Source organism: Protopterus annectens, chromosome 3.part1 (genome assembly GCF_019279795.1).
Source record: "Protopterus annectens isolate FY-2018-M chromosome 3.part1, PAN1.0, whole genome shotgun sequence".
Lineage (NCBI taxonomy): Eukaryota > Metazoa > Chordata > Ceratodontiformes > Protopteridae > Protopterus > Protopterus annectens.
Window position 1 is genome coordinate 3,934,192 of NC_056732.1, and position 20,065 is coordinate 3,954,256.

At 41.0% G+C, this 20,065-nt stretch overlaps 1 protein-coding gene across 1 annotated transcript in view; it reads right to left on the reverse strand.

Annotated features, from left to right (window-relative positions):
* Nucleotides 1–20,065, reverse strand: part of MIOS (meiosis regulator for oocyte development) — an 876,134-nt gene that overhangs the window by 362,985 nt on the left and 493,084 nt on the right. The window contains exon 6 of the mRNA XM_044066490.1: nt 1,127–1,285. Coding sequence (XP_043922425.1) covers nt 1,127–1,285 — 159 coding nt within the window. The remainder of the gene's footprint in view (nt 1–1,126; nt 1,286–20,065) is intronic.

Here is a 20,065-nt window from a genome sequence, read left to right on the forward strand (position 1 = left end):
CAACAACAGGAGGAAGGCGGGAAACACTACTGGACACAGGAACTCTAATTTAAACGTTCCCTAGGAAAAGGAACTGACAACAAAACACACTATAGAATGAATGCGAAGGAGAGGACTAGGTCCCTCTAAATTAAACGGGCCTAGCCCGCCAAACACAAGGGAAACCACACACACTCTCCAAAAAACTAACCGAACAGGCTCAAACACACACAAAACACAATATAGCTATGAGAATAGCTTTTTTGTATAAAAGAGAAGTACAAAACTTTAGAAAGTTTAGTAAAAGTGTACTTAGCTACAGCCAAGCTCGAGACCATGTCCTAATTCAACGAGCGGCAAACGAGATCTGGGGGTTGAGGCGAGGTGCCGGTAACCGGTACCGGTTATCCCAGCCAATTAGAGGCTTCGTGCTAGAAAATAGTCGGCCGAGTCGTTAATGAATGTAGGCGTGATAGGACCACATAACATCAAAGCCATTACTGCCAGTGAAAAATTATAAACCACATCAGCAGTGAATACCAATAAATACCTCTATAAAAACAGCAACTGCAAAGTAAACTAAACCTCCTTACCGTACACTGCATTACTTACCAGTACTATGGTACCTCACCTAACATAACACTAATTTGATGTTATCTCCTGAACATACACAGGGGAGGATGGGTGGTACCTAGCCTAGGTGGGTGGTGGATCCCGGCTAACTGTATTTACTGCTGTGCTGTTGTATGACTGAGGCAGCAGTAAGTCAGTCAGGAAGGGCAATCACTATCAAACTGCCATAGCATGTCAACATTCAAAAAGGTCATCATTCAAGCACATACTTGACACATTACTAGTGTACACACATTTCTTCGGGAGCATTTTGAACTATACATTTGTAGACGTTACATTACCTCATTGCCTATCTATTCGTGTCATTCTTAATTTTACCATTACTCATCAAACATGCAAAGTAACTTAGCAGAGACACCCCTTGTTTAAGAATATGCTCATTGAATTGAATCAAACATATTTCAAACTATATACTCAACTCTGACAACTGCTTAAATCATATGTCATCTATGATTTAACAAAACAATGAAATGCACTCTATGCTTCATAATGGGAGGCAATTCAGAGTACTGACCTGCAACATGCAGAAACTTGCTGTCTGTACATCACCAGTTCTGTCCACATAACTCTGCATGAGATCCACTCCATCATGAGTGAGTCCTGTCAGTAGGATTCCCTCCAGGTTTCCTTCTTCTTTCATTTCACTGGTCAGTTTTTCAATGTAGCGAGTCAGCTGAAACATTTATTTTTACCAATTAGAATTTTTCAGATTAACTATGTTAATATCTCACTACCATAATCCATACAAGTCTTCTATTATTATTCTTATGGGATTTGTCTACAGAACAGTGTCTCTTGAATTCTGGTAACTTTAAACAGAAAATACAAAAGCACACCAGCCTTGGGAGTACAACTTAAAAGAATATATGCTAGTAGGAAGATGTAAAATTAATGAAACAGCAACTCTTTAGAAACACAGTTATGAACTTCTCAAATGGTAATGGTACTCCGCTATGGCAACATTTACAGTACTTCACCGGGGGCTAACTTAGTGGGTCAGTGGTCACCAAGGCCTCTGGTTTTGTCAGTAATAGCAAGTAACAGCAGGAAGCACTTCACCTATTTTTTTTTTCTGTATATGCTAATTGAAAGAGGGATACTGTGAGACTGAGGTCATGGAATTCTTAAAAAAATTTAGCAAAAAAAAAAAAAAGAGAGACTACCATAAGAGTGTACAGATAAGATGGTATATAAAAGCAATGCAACCCACACAGCCCACCTGAAGCAATAGATGTTCTTCTTTCCCATCAGACTGTTTCTTGTGGTTTTCTTAACTTTTTAATATCATTTGTTGATCTACATATCATAATCCACGGTGCACTGAGCTGTCATCCAACTGCACGAAGCACAGCTTCCCCACTTCAGTCTTTATAATCATCCCTTTGCCTCAACTAGCTGTGTTCCAGTGTCTCCTCCACCATTTTTCTCTTCAGCTCTACAGCGCACATCTCACCGCGTAAGATCTTGTGAGCCAAGTACATAACTCAACTATCACTCTTTACTTCCAAGCTTTACACATTACTTAGAAACTTCAGCTTTAACATTTGTTTGCCTTTTGATGTTTTGTAAAGTGAGCAGAGCTGCAAAACAATTACCTTCTTCTTGTTTTCTAGTTTTTCTAGTGCAATAATTATTTTAACAGCTCTTCTCTGCAGACTTCCAGAGACCTAATACCTCTCTTCATGTACAGTTTCCACATCATCGTTACTGCAAACCGGGGGATCTTAAAGCCCTGACAAATAACCACTTCTCTATTCGTGGACTATACCTGTCTCATAAAGAAAGTGAATATATTGCCTTCTTTCTCTAGTTATGGCACTCCTATCCCACCTATCAACTGTAGACATTTTCGCAGAATGTCCAGATTTTTCTCTCATATTTTTGGTCTGTTCCTCATAAAATTGTCTGGTTTTCTGGCAAATCATTTAAGACTGAAGTCATAATACTAAATAATAACGGACATTAGAGTTTCAGACTTTATATCCTTCAGAAAATAAGTAATTATGCAAAACCTGTTATTCTAACAACTTTCTAAGTTTATAGGAGCAATATTTCAATTCTGTTCCTAATTTTGAGCCTTTGTCCCCCCCCATTCATTCTGGCTTTGTCCAAATGTTTTGCACTGAGAGGTATGATTCCTATACAAGACAGGTCCTTATCCTCCACCCCCACCCTCTTGTCCAGAAACACTCAAGAGTCAGCACATCATAGGATTTTTCCTACTAAACTGAATTACCTTGCACATCCACATACATTTTAGATGGCGTTTCTCAGATCAGACAATGAGCTCTTCCTTTAAGTTAGCCAATAATTTCTTTTTCATTATCCACACCCCCCTCCAGATCTATGCTCTCCTGTACTGTTTTGCAGATGGAGTGATTATATAAAGATGCCAAGGAGGACAAGCCCAGGGATTGATCACTGTAGCATTCTACTCATCCCTACCATTTACAATGGCATCATAATCACGTACGAATAATGACTTTTAACTAGTTCTCAACTTACCCTCTTACTACAAAGAATGGTGTCAAAGGCCTTGATGAAATTACAGAGGATCAAATCTAAAAGACTCCCTCAGTTGACCTCTGTAAAAACTCATGGCTATGAAAGCGTCTTCAAACGAGAAGAATCTCTAAGAACCTGCTTGGCGATCTAGTATGCCAGTTAGAGTTTAGTCCTTCACAAAGTAATTACAGGTAGAAAGTCACATTCACCTTATCCATGTATTGAGAAACTGCTCATGCAGGTGCCTGATATAGATCAGAAACACTTGTGACTGAGACATCGCTCATGTGGGTACCTGATATAGATTAGAGACACTTGCAGCTGAGACACCACTCATGTCTGTGCATGATATAGATCAGAAGCACTTGCAACTGAAACACTACTCATGCAGGTCACAGATATAGATCAGAATCACCTGCAAGTGAGACACCGCTTTGAAAGATCACTAAGGCAATGTGTGAGGGGAAAATGGCGCATAATGCCTACATAGATCTGGCTAAAGAATTTGATACAATACTCTACTCGGGCATTGTCAACAAACTTGCGGAACTAGGTATAAACCCCTTTATAACACACTGGGTAGCTAGCTAGCTGGCTGACTGATAGGACCCAGGAGGTTAGAATTGGTGAGGTCACCTCCACAAATAAGCCAGTCACCACTGGACCAAGAGTGGTGGCATTGGATATATCTCTCCCATATGCTGAACCTCTTCCAGTTGGTAAAGTTTTCTGTCAGGCAAAAGGCATCCTAGCTGACACCTTCGTCAGCTGGTTTTGCAGGAATAAGGAATTTAAATCAGAAGCTACACTTTGAAGTGGGGTTGATTCTCATCCCAACCAAGCCACACTTCATTGGTCTGTACTGAGAAGGTTTTTCTGTATTGCCAAGGATCTGGCAACCTGAAATAATCATACAGATAAGGGAACATATGAATTTACATCTCTTGCAAGGCTTTTGCTTCAAGGCAAGTACCCTGCTGAACTCCACGGATGAAGACAGAGTCCAGTCTCAACACTTTTAATGAAACTGTCCACTTACACTGCACCAAAGAAGCTTCTTGTGTGAACTCCAGACACTTAAGTAACAAAAGCATCGGCATCCATCATATTTTATAACACTATCCAGAAACACCATGGCAGCAACACATACATGACACTCTGGAGTATATTCATAGGTTTATAGGTTTATACTGGGCTAACAACCACTAGGGCACTTATAAGCCTAGCCGTGTAACCCAAAAGTGACCAACAAATGTGACTTTATAGGCAGTGATTTACTGACTGCCTCTGTCTATCAGAGACATAGAACCCAGACCAAGGGTGAATTTCTGATTACTCATCCACTGGTCCAAGTTGCACTTAAATACAGATAGGGAGGAACTCTGCTTCACATGGATGGAAGCCTGTTCCAGAGAACGGGAATTCTCTGAGAAAAATATCTGTCTCTATAACATGTCCTAGCTATGCTGCTAGTAAAATTTAGGTCTTTTAATCTAGTAGTTTTGATGCTGTTTTTCTGTGGATGTGTAAAAGGTTCATCAAAACAGGGCCTAAGGATGCCCTATATGCCAGGCAAAGATCACCTCTCAGAAGTCTGTATGATACACAATAGACATACAGGGCTTTAAGGTGAACATCATAGCATATTGTGCTTACTCCCTGTATTCTTTTTGTATGGAACCTTTGTGGATGTTCCAATTGCTGCATGTGTCTGGTCAAGTACATATGGAAGGGTGCATTATACTCTATAATGGGTCTGATGAGGGTCAAGTATTGTAGCACGACGACTTCTCTGGACCTAGATGTCATGCCCTTGCTTACAAGTTTAGCAACATAGAAGGATTTTCTAACTACCTTGGACACATGTTGGCTGACGTCTAGGTTAGTACCTACATGAGTTACTACCTTGGACATATTGGCTGAAGGCTAGGTTAGTACCTACATGAGTTACTACCTTGGACATGTTGGTTGAAGGCTAGGTTAGTACCTACATGAGTTACTACCTTGGACATGGTTGAAGGCTAGGTTAGTACCTACATGAGTTACTACCTTGGACATGTTGGTTGAAGGCTAGGTTAGTATCTACATGAGTTACTACATTGGACATGGTTGAAGGCTAGGTTAGTATCTACATGAGTTACTACCTTGGACATGTTGGATGAAGGCTAGGTTAGTACCTACATGAGTTACTGCCTTGGACATGTTGGTTGAAGGCTAGGTTAGTACCTACATGAGTTACTACCTTGAACATGTTGGGTGAAGTCTAGGTTAGTACCTACATGAGTTACTACCTTGGACATGGTTGAAGGCTAGGTTAGTACCTACATGAGTTACTACCTTGGACATGTTGGTTGAAGGCTAGGTTAGTACCTACGAGTTACTACCTTGGACATGTTGGTTGAAGGCTAGGTTAGTATCTACATGAGTTACTACCTTGGACACATGTTGGTTGAAGGCTAGGTTAGTATCTACATGGGCTACTACCTTGGACATGTTGGCTGAAGGCTAGGTTAGTACCTACACGAGTTTCTACTTTGGACATGTTGATTGAAGTCTAGGTTAGTATCTACATAAGTTACAACCTTGGACATGTTGGTTGAAGGCTAGGTTAGTATCTACATGAGTTACTACCTTGGACATGTTGGTTGAAGGCTGGGTTAGTACCTACATGAGTTACTACCTTGGACATGTTGGTTGAAGGCTAGGTTAGTATCTACATGAGTTACTACCTTGGACACATGTTGGCTGAAGGCTAGGTTAGTATCTACATGAGTTACTACACTGGACATGGTTGAAGGCTAGGTTAGTATCTACATGAGTTACTACCTTGGACACATGTTGGTTGAAGGCTAGGTTAGTACCTACATAAGTTACTACCTTGGACATGTTGGTTGAAGGCTAGGTTAGTATCTACATAAGTTACTACCTTGGACACATGTTGGTTGAAGGCTATGTTAGTATCTACACGAGTTCCCAGATCCCCGACTAGTAAATCAACTTTTAAGGGTGTTTTACTGGTATAATAGTTAGCCAGGGTGGCAGACATCCCAAAAGGTAATGTACTATAATGCATTTCTTGGTAGTGAATTTTAAGTCATGGCTTTGGCACCAAGTGTTTGTCTGTATTAGTCCTTCCTGAAGGGTGTTCTCATTTTGTGGGGATTCAATGACTGTTCCTAGTTTGCAATCATTTGTGAACTTGGTGAGCCAAAGGCCTTTGAAATTGGCTTTGACAACTGAGAAGTAGATGCCAAAGAGGAGTGGGCCTAGCACACAACCATAGGGAACTCCACTGGTGAGCGGCTTCTTTGTGGAGGTGGCCTCACCATTTCTAACCTTCTGGGTCCAGTGAGCCAGCTAGATACCCAGTATATTATAAAGGGGTTTACACCTAGTTCTGTAAGTTTGTTGACAATGCCCAAGAGGAGTAATGTACCAAATTGTTTAGACAGGTCTAGGTAGGCAGTATGCACCATTCTCCCCTCATACATTACCTTAGTGATCTTTGCAAATATGTTCACCAGATTCAGTAAGCAGGATCATCCTTTGATAAAGCCAAACTGAGATGAATCCAGTGTCAGGAGGTCCCCTTCTTCCTTACTGAGAATTTCCATGATAATTCTTTCCAATGGCTTGGCTTTGCAAATAAGACTAGTCAGACTAATGGGTCTGTAGTTTCCAAGATCTGTTGAAAGTCCTCCCTTATGAAGAGGGGATGACCATTGCAGTCTTCCATTCACTTTGGCACAAAGCCTGTTTTAAGACTATAGTTAAATAATGACTTCAGGGGTCATGATAAGTCATATTTTAGACTATTCTGGAGGCATCCTGGGATGTCATTGGGGACCACTGAGGCTGTGTTCTTAGCTTTAGTGAACGAGGCCAGTACATGTTATGTAGTTATATTTAGAGCGGTAATGTTTGAGTGTATTTTTGGGGAATGGTTGGTGGGAGTGAAGTTGGAACTGAATTTATCTGCCAAAAGGTTCACTATATTGCCAGGCTCGGTGAATGTGGCACCATTAACCACTAGTTCAGCATATTGCTGTGTGGTGCCCTTGAGGTGTCTGATAGAACTGTAGAAGGCTTTATGGTTATCTTTCACCTGGCTATCTTAACCTCAAAGTTGGCTATGCTTGACCTAATTAGCCCTCTTAGTAGCCTATTTACTTTAATGAGAGAGTTTTTATCATTATGGGAATTATCCTTCCTGATTTTTGCCATTATTCTTTTTCCTTTTTTTGTATATCAGGTTTAGTTTGGGGTGCCACCAGGGAAGTTTGTTTCTGGGGCTAGTCCTGGGCTTACTTCTGGTAGGTACAGCAGCCACTGACATGGTCGTACAGAGTCTCTGAAAGCAATTCAGCATAGGCTGCTGTGTTCTCACGGTTTGGAGGGCACTGAATTTTGACAAACCATCAAGTAATAAAAGGTAATTTGCCTTGGAATAGTTCCTGTTACTGTTTTAATGGGACCATGGGGATGATTTTGATGGAGACAACTCTATGGTCGGAGCTTAACAGGGAGGATGAGATACGGGGGGGGGGGGGGTGCAGCATTCTCCTACATTTGTAAGCATGAAGTCTGATATGTTGGCGCCTTTAGTGGGCACAGTCACTATTTGGTAAAGGGTGTTTGTATATACGAAGTCCAAGAATCTCTGTGCCTGTAGATTTTATGCCTTGTAGGACTTCCAGTACATACAGGGATAATTAAAGTCTCCCATGACTAGGGTGTTAGGTTGGATGGCAAGTGTACCCAGCAGGTCCAAGTATGCACTGTGCGCTTCTTGGGACATGAAGGGTGACTTGCAGCTGACTAGGCTATGGTACAGGATTTTGTCTATGGTGATATTCCCATGGAGGAACTCCAGCACATCATCCTGTTTAAACCAACCTAGAGGTAAGCTTGTTATTGATGTTTATTAAGACACCCTCTCCTTTAGCCCTTGTTTGTGCAGGTACTGGTCTAAAAGTGTGGAAGACACTGAAACCTTGCACTACCGGGGTATTCTCTACTATTTTAAACAATGTCTTGGTAACTGCACAGATGCCTATACTCTCAAGTGTTAGGAGTGCTTACAGGGACAGAGCAGTAACACCTTAAGGTTTAGTTGAGTTGATTTTGCTATGTCTGTAGGTTTGTCAATTAGGCACTGCCTAAAAAAGGCACTATGGGGTGGATAACGTTTTAGCCTGTATTCCAAAGGCCTAGAGGGAAGAGGTGCAAACCATCCTTGGCAAAGCAATGTGGTCTGTTAACCATGTCCTCCCAAGATGACAAATATAGCATCCCTGTAGAATGATACTTGAAAGACAGCCAGTGGATCAAATCAATAATTTTTTGCTCAAATTTTGGCATCATCCTCGGTGATAGTAATATGCTGCTAAATGCACTGTGACATCATCGTCAGTGATGGTAATATGCTGCTCAGCTCACTGTGACATCATCCTCGGTGATAGTAATATGCTGCTCAATGCTAGGCTCATACCAGCCTCAGAGAGTCTGAAAGCTCCATAATGTCTCTCTTCATATAGTCCAGGGAGGTACATCTCAAGTCAATTACACCTACATGGACTATGATGGAATCACACAGGTACCTGTGGTATAATAACCAGAGTGCATGCGTGACTGGGTGGATTCTGGCTCCAGATTCGCAACTTTTTGTTGTTGCTGTTGTGTCGTTCGGCTTTTCCCGGTTAGGGGTCGCCACAGCGTAACTCCGGTCAGCTAATGATTGGCAGTAGATTTTTACATGCCGAACTGCCAGCTCTGATGCACAACCTTCAACGAAGGTACGCCCATTCACGCATGTCTCCACACAGAAGATGCTTTAGTTGAGAATCGAACAGGACAACGTCTTACTGTGAGGTGACAACTAACAGTTATTTTCTCCTTGTTCAGCCTGGTTAAAGGGGCATAAGTATATCTTACAATGGTGTCCACTATGATGAGAGTCCAGGGAAGTGTGTTTTTTTGCCTTAGGGGCTTAGTGTTTGGGGCTTCATTAAGAATGACAGTATGTGTGGTTAGGTGATGTTTATTTATTTGCAGCTTGTTGGCTAGGATGGTCCATTGGCCACGAGGAGCCCGTTTTCAATGGAGTCCTGGGGAGAAAAGCTCCGACAATACAAATGTTACAAGTTACAAGATTACAAAAATATAAGAATTACAAAATATGAGAGAATTTAAAAATACAAAGTTACAAAGTGGAAAAAAAGTTGGCATTTTATTTTTATTTTACATTTCTTTACTGGGAAGGTGCAACTGGACAGAGCTGTCCGTTTTCAGTGGAGGCCCAGGGAGAAAAGCTCTAGAACAATTGCTAACATACTATACATAAGATATTTACACATTCAGTTATAAAAATATAGCAGACAATAACATGTGATTGCATAAAATATTTACATAAGCGTAGTGGTTTAGACATACAATTAAAAGTGTAGCAGGTAGTAACATTTGATTGTTGTTCGTACAGTACTGAAAATAAGACAAGAAAGGTAAAACTAAAAAAAGGAGAATATAGACAAGTTCATATGAGGTGCATTGACATTTTAAGGGAAAGCTTTTCAGCTTAGTCTAGGGGAAGAGTTAGTGGGTATAGATGGGGCAGTGGGAAGTAGGCGGCAGTGAGTTGGTAAGTAATGTGTGATAATATATAGTGCATCTGTGGGAGTTTTAAAGAGGTTGGATAGTGGGCAGGGGAAAGGAGGTAGAATGTGTCAGCCAGGTGCTAGGCAGTTAAAAGTAACATGTGATAATATATAGTGCATCTCTGCGAGTTTTAAAGAGGTTGGATAGTGGGTAGGGGAAAGGAGTTAGAATATGTCAGCCAGGTGCTAGGCAGTTACAAGTAACGTGTGATAATACATAGTGCATCAGTGGGAGTTTTAAAGAGGAGGTTGGATAGTGGGTAGGGGAAAGGAGTTAGAATATGTCAGCCAGGTACTAGGCAGTTACAAGTAACGTGTGATAATACCTAGTGCATCTGTGGGAGTTTTAAAGAGGAGGTTGGATAGTGGGTAGGGGACAGGAGTTAGAATATGTCAGCCAGGTGCTAGGCAGCTATAAGTAACGCGTGATAATATATAGTGCATCTGTGGGAGTTTTAAAGAGGTTGGATAGTGGATAGGGGAAAGGAGTTAGAATATGTCAGCCAGGTGCTAGGCCATTACAAGTAACGTGTGATAAAATATAGTGAACCTCTGGGAGTTTTAAAGAGGTTGGACAGTGGGTAGGAGAAAGGAGTTAGAATATGTCAGCCAGGGGCTAGGCAGTTACAAGTAATGTGTGATAATATATAGTGCATCTGTGGGGGTTTTAAAGAGGTTGGATAGTGGGTAGGGGAAAGGAGTTAGAATGTGTCAGCCAGGTGCTAGGCAGTTACAAGTAACGCGTGATAATATATAGTGCATTGTGGGAGTTTTAAAGAGGTTGAATAGTGGGTAGGGGAAAGGAGTTAGAATATGTCAGCCAGGTGCTAGGCAGTTACAAGTAACATGTGGTAATATGCAGTACATCTGTGGGAGTTTTAAAGAGGAGGTTGGATAGTGGGTAGGGGAAAAGAGTTAGAATATGTCAGCCAGGTGCTAGGCAGTTGCATGTCCAGGAGTTGTTTAGGTGGGAAATAAGCTGCTGAATGATGATTTTGAAGATGGTTTTATTAGGCTGCACTCTGATTTGTAGTGGTAGGGAGTTCCAAGTCTTGGCAATGTTGCTAGAATACAGGGAGTCACCAGAGCTGTAATGGCTTTTGGAGATTGCGATTAGTGACTTGTTAGTGGATCTAAGTTCTCGGTTATTGCAGCAGAGGATGATCAGGTCTTGTAAGGTTGGTGTTTTGTCAGGTTGGTACAGTATTTCATGAGCTAGAAGAAGTTGGTTTAGAGCTAAGGTGTTAGGGAGTTCAAGCCAGGAAAGCTGTTTAAGGGCCTGACAGTGGTGGGTGCGGTAGGAGGAGTTTGTGGCGAATTTTGCTATTTTGTTGTAGCATACTGACAGCTTGTTTAAATCGCTCGTGTTTAGATTAATTACGACAGGAGAAGCATACAGTAAGGTAGAGAGAAGACAGGTACGAGCTAGGGTAACTTTACTGTTGCTGGTTAGGAACTTTTACATCTGTAAAGAGTACCTAGTTTTTTGTTGATTTTGGTTATTGTATGAGCTGTGTGTTTGTCAAATTTCATATTATTGTCAATAATGACCCCTAGTAATTTGGTTTGTGTGACACAGGAGATAGGGGTATTATGTAATGCAGAAATAGAGAATGGGGGAGTAGGTGCTACTCCTTTGGAAGAATGAAGGAACATAAGTTGGATCTTTTTAGGATTTAGTATTAGCAGGGAGTTTGTTAGCCAGGTTTCGATGGATGTAAAGGCTTCTTGGGTCTTGATCCGAAGTTGTTGAAGGGTGGGGCAGAGCAGATTAAGGTGGAGTCATCAGCGTATTGAACCAGGTTTGCTAGGGGGGTAGCTTTGTGAAGATTATTTGTAAATATAGTGAAAAGTAAGGGTCCTAGGATTGATTCTTGGGGTACTCCTAGTTTTACAGGCAGCAGGGGGGAAAGGTAGTTTTTCCACTGAACAGCTTGTTGGTGTTGGGAGAGAGTCCTGAAACCATAATACAGTGGGGGTAGTTAGTTTTAATTCTGAGAGTGATGTTATTAGTTTTGTATGGGAGACTGTATCAAACGCCTTTGAAAAGTCAAGGAAAACTGCAGACACTAGTTAGCCGTTGTTGCGTTGCATATTTGCTAGGTTACAAAAATGGATGAGTGCAGTGGTAGTGCTATGGTTGGGGCGGAATCCGTGTTGAGTTTTGGCAAGAAGATTGCTGGAGAGGAGATGTGTTAGGAACTCGGTGTGGATACATTGTAATCATTAACAGATCAGTCTCAGAACAAAAGGTGCCACTTCTCTGGAAAATCTCCTACATTATACCAGTTCACAAAGGGGGCAACTTCACTGATCTAATAAACTAGCGCCCTATAGCTATACTTTCCCTACTGGCTAAAATAATGAATAAGAGACTGCCCCATCTATTTGTAGGAATTTGGCAGGTAGTTTGTCTACTGCTAAGGTGGTGGGTTTAAGTTTGGTTAGGTGTCTATAGATTGTGTAAGTTGGTACAGGTTGAAGGGTGAAAGAGTTAGCGTTATTTGATGGGTTATATAGTATAGTGGGGGTTGAGGAGTGTGGGTCTTTTGACAGTTTTAATATAGAGTTGGTAAAGCACTCATGGAATTGGGTGGCTGTGTTTATAATGGTGGTGACTATGTATGAATGAGGGGTTGGTGATTTACCTGGTTGGAGAATACTGTTCATAGCGGCCCAGAACTTTTATGGGTTGGTATTATGCTTAGTTTGAATTTCACTATAGTATTTTTGTTCATCTAGTCTGATTTGTCTTTTTACAGTGTTTCTAGGTTGTAGGAATGTTTGCCTTTTAGTAGTTTTGTTTTTGCGCCAGGTATCCCATGCTTTGTCCTTCTGTTTCATAAGTCGCCTAATGTTCTTGGTAAGCCATGGGTAATAGATGGTTTTAGTGTGGATCTGTCTTGGTGGAGCGAGTTGGTTGAGAAAGCCTAAGAAGATAGTGTTGAAATATTCAACTGCTTTATCTAAAGGAAGTGTTAAAATAAGGGACCAGTTAGAGTGTTTAAGGGCTGTATTAAGGTCATCAGCCCTGAAGTTTTTAGTGTATCTGATGTGTTTAAGAGAGCTAGTTTTAGTGAGTTTGGTTTGGTCTCTGATGAAGAAGGTTGGGAGGTGGTCGCTTAGAATGTCTGGTAGTGTACCAAAATTATGGGTGGAAGATGGGCGATTGGTGAGAATCCAGTCTAGTATTGATTCTTTTTTTTTGAGGTTTTGTCTACCCTAGTAGGGGTTTGTATAAGTGAGAATCCATAAATTTTAATATGATTTGAGGAGTGGGGTGCTTTAATTGAGGTCCAATCAATACTGAAGTCGCCTAGTATAATGGTTTCATGGGGGAGGGTTTCTGATGTCCATTGGAGAAGAGATTCTAAGGGTTTTGATGTTATCTCCTGGAGGGATATATGAATTAACTGTTTTTGTGTATTTAGTCTTACCTTAGCAAGTAGGATCTCTGCATTATTAAATGCATGAATTTCTATGTTAAATAGTTTAACACTGACATTGTTCTGATATAGGAGAGCGACTCCACCTCCTCTTTTAGCTGTACGGTCATTTTGTAGTATGCTATAACTGGGGGAAGTACTTCTTCATTTTTAATGTGTGGTTTAAGCCATGTTTCTGTGAGGAAGATAATGTCAGGTAAGTATAATGCTATGGTTGTGTGAGGAAGATAATGTCAGGTACGTATAATGCTATGGTTATGTGAGGAAGATAAAGTCAGGTAAGCATAATGCTATGGTTGTGTGAGGAAGATAATGTCAGGTACGTATAATGCTATGGTTGTGTGAGGAAGATAATGTCAGGTACGTACAATGCTATGGTTGTGTGAGGAAGATAATGTCAGGTACGTATAATGCTATGGGTGTGTGAGGAAGACAATGTCAGGTACGTATAATGCTATGGTTGTGTGAGGAAGATAATGTCAGGTATGTATAATGCTATGGGTGTGTGAGGAAGATAATGTCAGATACATATAATGCTATGGTTGTGTGAGGAAGATAATGTCAGATACGTATAATGCTATGGCTGTGTGAGGAAGATAATGTCAGGTACGTATAATGCTATGGGTGTGTGAGGAAGATAATGTCAGATACATATAATGCTATGGTTGTGTGAGGAAGATAATGTCAGATACGTATAATGCTATGGCTGTGTGAGGAAGATAATGTCAGGTACGTATAATGCTATGGCTGTGTGAGGAAGATAATGTCAGGTACGTATAATGCTATGGGTGTGTGAGGAAGATAATGTCAGGTACGTATAATGCTATGGTTGCATGGAGCTTAGTGGTTTTGTTAAGGATGCTTCTTATGTTATGATTTATTATTAGAATAACGGATTTTCTCTTAAGTAGGTTAGTATTGGTTCTAGGCTGATTCTGGTGATTTGCAGGACTTGTTATTGAACTTTGGTTCGGGTTGATATCACCACTGCATAAGTAGGTGAGAGGCAATGTTTATTATGGTTTGTAGGTATTTGGAGAAGGCTAAGTCACATTGTATAGATACCCTAGATTTGCTTTGATAATGGAGGAGTTTGTAGTGGTGTTGGTCATAGGTGGCAAGGTTAAAGAGTGAGGTGAGATGAGTAAAGGGTAGTTAATGAATTTTGGAAGTGATGGATGATTTGAAGGAACAAAAATTAGTACAATACAGTAAAAAATTATTTACACCAAAATTAGGCTTTTTATAAAGTATATATTTCCTGCAGTTTCTTACTGAGAGTAGTAAGACTATGGGGGGGGGCTATAGACAGGTGTATTAGCTAAAAGTAACTAACTGTAGTCAAGGAAGCTATGTAGGATGGGAACAAGAGCATTCCCATTGTGAAGTTAGGTGTGTATGAAGTAGAATTTTGACGGCAGAGAGACTGTTAGTGGTACGGATGAGAGGTGGGAAAGAGTTCCAATGGCGAGCGAGAGAAAAGGATAGAAGATATTTGCCTGGTGGGCGGGTTGGTTTGTGTAGTTCAATTAGATTTTGGAAGTTAGATCTTAGGCGTCTATCAGGAAGATGCAGTTGGAAGGTAGAGGCAAGAGAGGGGGTGAAGATAAGTTTGTGTACTTGGATAAGTTGAACATAGGTGAGATAATTAGGTAGCTCAAGCCAGTTGAGTTGATGTAGGGGAATACAGTGATGGGTAGTGGATCTGTGACCGGTTACAAATTTTGAAATTTTGTAGTAACAGGAGAATAGTTTTGACTTGAGGGAAGATTGCAGATTAGTAAAGAGAGAGGCACCATATAAGAGGGAAGGGATAAGGTAAGTGGTAGCGAGAACAAGCCTAGCGGAGGGAGAGATGTAATGGCTGTGGCAGTACAGCATACCGAGTTTCTTGAGTTTTTTTTTATATTTACTTGTAGATGGCTATCGAACTTTAACTGATCATCGATGATGACTCCTAGTAGTTTAGCAGTGGAGACAATTTCGAGAGGAGTATTGTTGTGGCTGGTGATGAGTGAATTTTTATCTAGGGTAGTAGTTTTAGCAGGGGTGAATATCATAAGTTTGGTCTTGGTTGCACTGAGTGCTAGATGGTTATCTAGCATCCATTGTTCAGTCGAGGAGAAGGCATCCTGGGTTAATTTTATTACTGAGGAAGTAGAGGTGGCAGAGCAGATTATTGTAGAATCGTCAGCATATTGGATAAGGTTGGCATTAGGGATGGCATGATAAAAGTCGTTAATGAAAATATTAAATAGAAAGGGACCTAGAATTGAGCCTTGGGGTACACCTGTAGGAGTATCTTAGGAAAGGTGAAGTAGCTTTTTTCCATTTGACTGCTTGTTGCCTATTTGCTAGGTAACTGGTGAACCAACTGATTGAGGAGTAGGATAGAATTAGTTTAGAGAGTTTAGTAAGGAGAAGGTTGTGGAGAGATCGTGTCAAAGGCCTTAAACAGATCTAAGAAGAAGGTAGACACAATATGACCAGAGTCCTGAGACTTGTTAACAGTTTCTAGGAAGGAAAGAAGAGCGGTAGTGGTGCTATATCCTGGTCGGAATCCATGTTGAATAGGAGTGAGAAGGTCATTATTTATGAGATAGGGTAGTAGTTGTTGGTGAATACATTTATTTATTTTATTTATTTATTTATTGACATTTGTTAACCGGGTTTGTCCAACTGGGCTTGTGGCCCATTTTCAGTGGAGACCCGAGGAGAAAAGCTCCAGTAATACATTTTAAAACAAGTACAATTTTAAACAATATTGATATAATAGCAGTTATAGCAAAACGATTCACATATGTTGAGATACATGCATAAAGTTAAAGTTGCATTAAAAAGAAGCTAAGTAACAATTTTACATTGATATAGTTCAATAGGTCAACAATGAACATTTTTTGTTTGTATAAAATTGTGCAAATGCATAGTAGACACACTGGAGAGAGAGGTGTAATCAGGTACTAAGTATGGTCCTTTTGAGGGTACATAAAGGGAAGGATGACTAGATAGGGTCATGGCAAGAGCAGGTTCTGGAATTGAGAAAATAAGCTTTTAGTTCATTTTTAAAGTGTGAGGTGTGGGAGACTGAATGTAAGTCAAGGGGATGTTTGTTCCAAGATAGGCAAGGGAGTGTTTGTAGAGTAGTTTGCCTACTGACCTTTTTGGATTGTAGATATTAAGTAACTGTTGGTTAGAAGTATGGAGGGTCTGGGATGGGATGTAGATGGAGACTAAGGAAGATAGAGATGGACAGAAGGAGGGTTTATAAAGAATAGAGTGTAACATATGAAATTGACAAGATAGCAGAAACTGGGGAAGTTCAAGCCATTGAAGAGAGTTTAAAGAAATGCAGTAGTGTGAGTTGTATGGGGACTTAGTAATGAATCTGGCTATTTTATGGTAAGTCTGTTGCAGTTTGTTTAGAGTGGAGGCCTGGATATTGGTAAGAACTGGGGTGGCGTATAAGAGGGAGGGGAGGAGGAGTGCCTGGCCCAGGGTAAGTCTAGATTCAGGGGTTAGGAATTTTTTGTTCCGATATAGCAGACCTAGTTTCTGGTTTGTTTTTTTATACATTGGAGTATGTGTAGGTTGAACCTGAGTTTGTCATCGATAATGACCCCTAGGAGATTTGTGCGGGTGTCAGGTTGGATATTTGTATTATTAGAAGATGTAATAAAAAAGGAGGTTTTGTGATGAGAAAGAGAATGGGGAAGGAAAAGTAGGAGTTTGGTCTTTTTGGGATTTAGGATCAGTAGGTTGTGAGAGAGCCATTGTTCATTGGATAGTAGGGCAAGTTGGGTCAGGGAGTGTAGTTCAGAAATACTATTTGAGATGGATATAAGTGTGGAGTCGTCGGCATACTGAATAAGGGAGGATTCTTTGCATGAGGTGTAAAGATTATTGGTGAACATGTTAAACAAAAGGGGTCCCAAGATGGAGCCTTAGGGAACACCAGTGGAGATGGAAAGGAAAGGTGAGGAGGATGAGAGCCATTTGACAGACTGTTCCCTGCCAGATAGGTAACTATTAAACCAGGCAAGTGCGGAGGGGGCTAGGTGGAGATTTGCGAGTTTGGATAGTAGTAGAGAAGTTTTGAAATAGGGGATAAGATAGCAATAGGTCGAAAGTTTGGGATATCATTGTTGTTGCCCTCTTTATGGAGTGGAATAATAAAGGTTTTTTTCCAACGCTCGGGAACATGACATTTGGAAATTGATCGGTTTATTAGGATACAGACACGGAAGACAATGGCTTCAGTGGCTATTTTTAGGAAGTAGGAGGGTAGCTCGTCAGGAGCATTAGAGCATGGTTTCAAGTTTGAAATTTTTTTTACAGTAGAGATGGGGAAAGGGTTCATGGAGAAGGGAGGAGGTTAGGGGCTGGAGTTGCTACAGCAGAAAGAGGTGAGTGGGGCTGGATGTGGGGAAGCAGAATTTTTGGCAAAGGATGTTGCTAGTTTGGTACAGAGTCAATAAAAAATGAATTAAATTGAGTAGATAAATCCAGATCAGAGGCATTTGGGTCAGGGCAGGAGTTTTCTTTTTCCCTGAGTTGAGTAGAGATGAAATTCCACCACAGAATTTTTTAGGACTGGTGTTACGATTGGTTTGGAGTGTGGAATAACAGGCTCTGCGGACTCCTATAATAAGTTTTTTTTTACTTTATTGCAAAGTGATCTATATTCCTTAAGGGTGGTTGTAGTTTTAGTTTTGTAGTAGCATTTCCAAGCTTTAAATCGGAGCCACACGGTAAGTAAGGTATTCTTAGTTAACCATGGGACAGGATTACTTTTTATGCGTTTTATTTTCCTGGGAGCAAAGGAATCAAGCAAGTTTAAGAAAGTTGTATTAAAATAGGTAACAGCACTATCCAGGCATAGAGTTTTTAGTGGATTCCAGTTTGTTCTTTTTGGTGCATTTGAGAATGCAATAGGGTTGAAGTTTTTTAGGTTCCGGGTAGAGGTATAGGTGTGGAATTGTTGTAGGGAGGAGGGAAGGTGTTGGGCAAAATGGGAAGATGGTCACCTAGCAAGTCAGGAAGGGTACCACTGTTAGTGATGTAGTGGGGATGAGAAACTAGAATCCAATCTAGGGTACTTCCAGAAAGGAAGTCTTTGGATGGTCTAGTTGTTGAGTTAATAAGTTGAGTGAAGTTGTAAAGATTTACATTTAGGGAGTTGGTTGGAGATTGAATTGTGGCCCAAGCTGATATTAACATCACCCAGGATTATAGTTTTGTGGTATTGGCAGAGAGCCAGGAGAGAATGTCTTCAAGGATTGGGATGTTGTCTCCAGGAGGGATGTAAAGGGTTGACAATGCAGATGAGTTTATTTTGTTTACCTGAAGATGGACAGGGATTAATTCAGCACTACCAAATTTGGGAATAGGTTCGGAGTAGGGGGTAACTGCGAGGGATGAGGAATAAAGGAGGGCGACACTTCCCCCTTTTTTAAGAGTTCTATCTTTTCTAATGATACAGTAGTTGGGTGGTATCAATTCTGAGTCTTTTATATGCAATTTAAGCCAGGTTTCAGAGATACACAGAATATCAGATTGATTATGGAGAAGCCAGGCTTAGAGGTTGGGCATTTTGTTACAGATGCTCTGAGCATTTGGAGCTGTGAGATGGAGGGATTTATCAGCTGAGTGGGGAGGATGAGGTGAGGAGGTTGAGTTGAGAGAGGGGCCGGGTTTGGGTGTATGTCACCAGAGAGTATGTAGAAATAAAGTGCTGAATGTGGGAGAAGAGTTATTTAAATAGCTTAAAACCTGATTTATGGATTGTAGGTTTTATAGAGATAGAGCTAATACAGATGGGAGTAGTGGTTTTGGGGTTTGATAGGAGTTTATAGGGGAAGAGCATGGTAATGTTGAGGAAGGAGAGGCTAGGGGATAAGCAAGTTGTTGTATATGCATGCTGTGCACAGCTGTAAGTAGTTATATGTAAAGGGGGAGTGTGATTAGTATAGAGAGGTCCGGTGAGATAGTTTAAGTAGGATACGGTGATAAGAAGTAGTAATTGTGTTAGAATTGAGGCTGGTTTGGAAGGCATGGTATTAATTTGGATAATATCGGAGAGTGAGTTTTGGCTCAGGTTTAGGGAGAAAGAATAAAGTGTTTGGATTTAGTGATGTGAAGGGGTGGAGTTGTTGGGGTTGGGCAGGACGGGGTTGGTTGGTTAATTGGTTGTGGGAGGAGGTAGGTGTGGTGTATCAAATATAAGTGTATAGGTGCTGGGGGCGGGTGGGATTTGGCGGCAGGGTAAGGGAGGGGAGAGAGCCAGTAGAGCCAAGGAGAAGGAAGAGCAAGTCAGAGAGGAAACATCAGTGAGATGGATAGCAAGCTCAAAGGTAAGATAGACACAGGAGTGAAGCACTGGTTTAGTAAGTGAGACAAAGGGGAAAGCAGACAAGTTTAGACAGGGATGGTAGGGCAATAGTAGGATAGACAAGATTTTGAAGAGCTATTTAAACTAGAGTAAAATTGCTTAGCAGTAGGTAAATACTGCCACCTTGTGGACAAACCTGTGAATGCAGTGGAGGGCTACAAGCACCTAAAGGAGAGGAGATGGGCTGGGGAGAGCAAGATAAATGGAGTCTGCGGTAGGCTGTTAGCAGACATATGCAGGGTTATAAATACAGCAACAGCATGTGCAAAAGACTTTCAGAAGCTACATACACTTTTAATTCAGCTAGTACTTAGGGAAGCCAGTAGAAACACAGGGAAAATCTAGACATTCCCTTAGGAAGCTCTAGTCACAAGACGGGAGTCCAGGGTATCTCAGGGAGTGGCAGGAGGCACATGGGATGGTTAACACGCAGCAGGGCAAACTGAAAGAGAAGGAATATA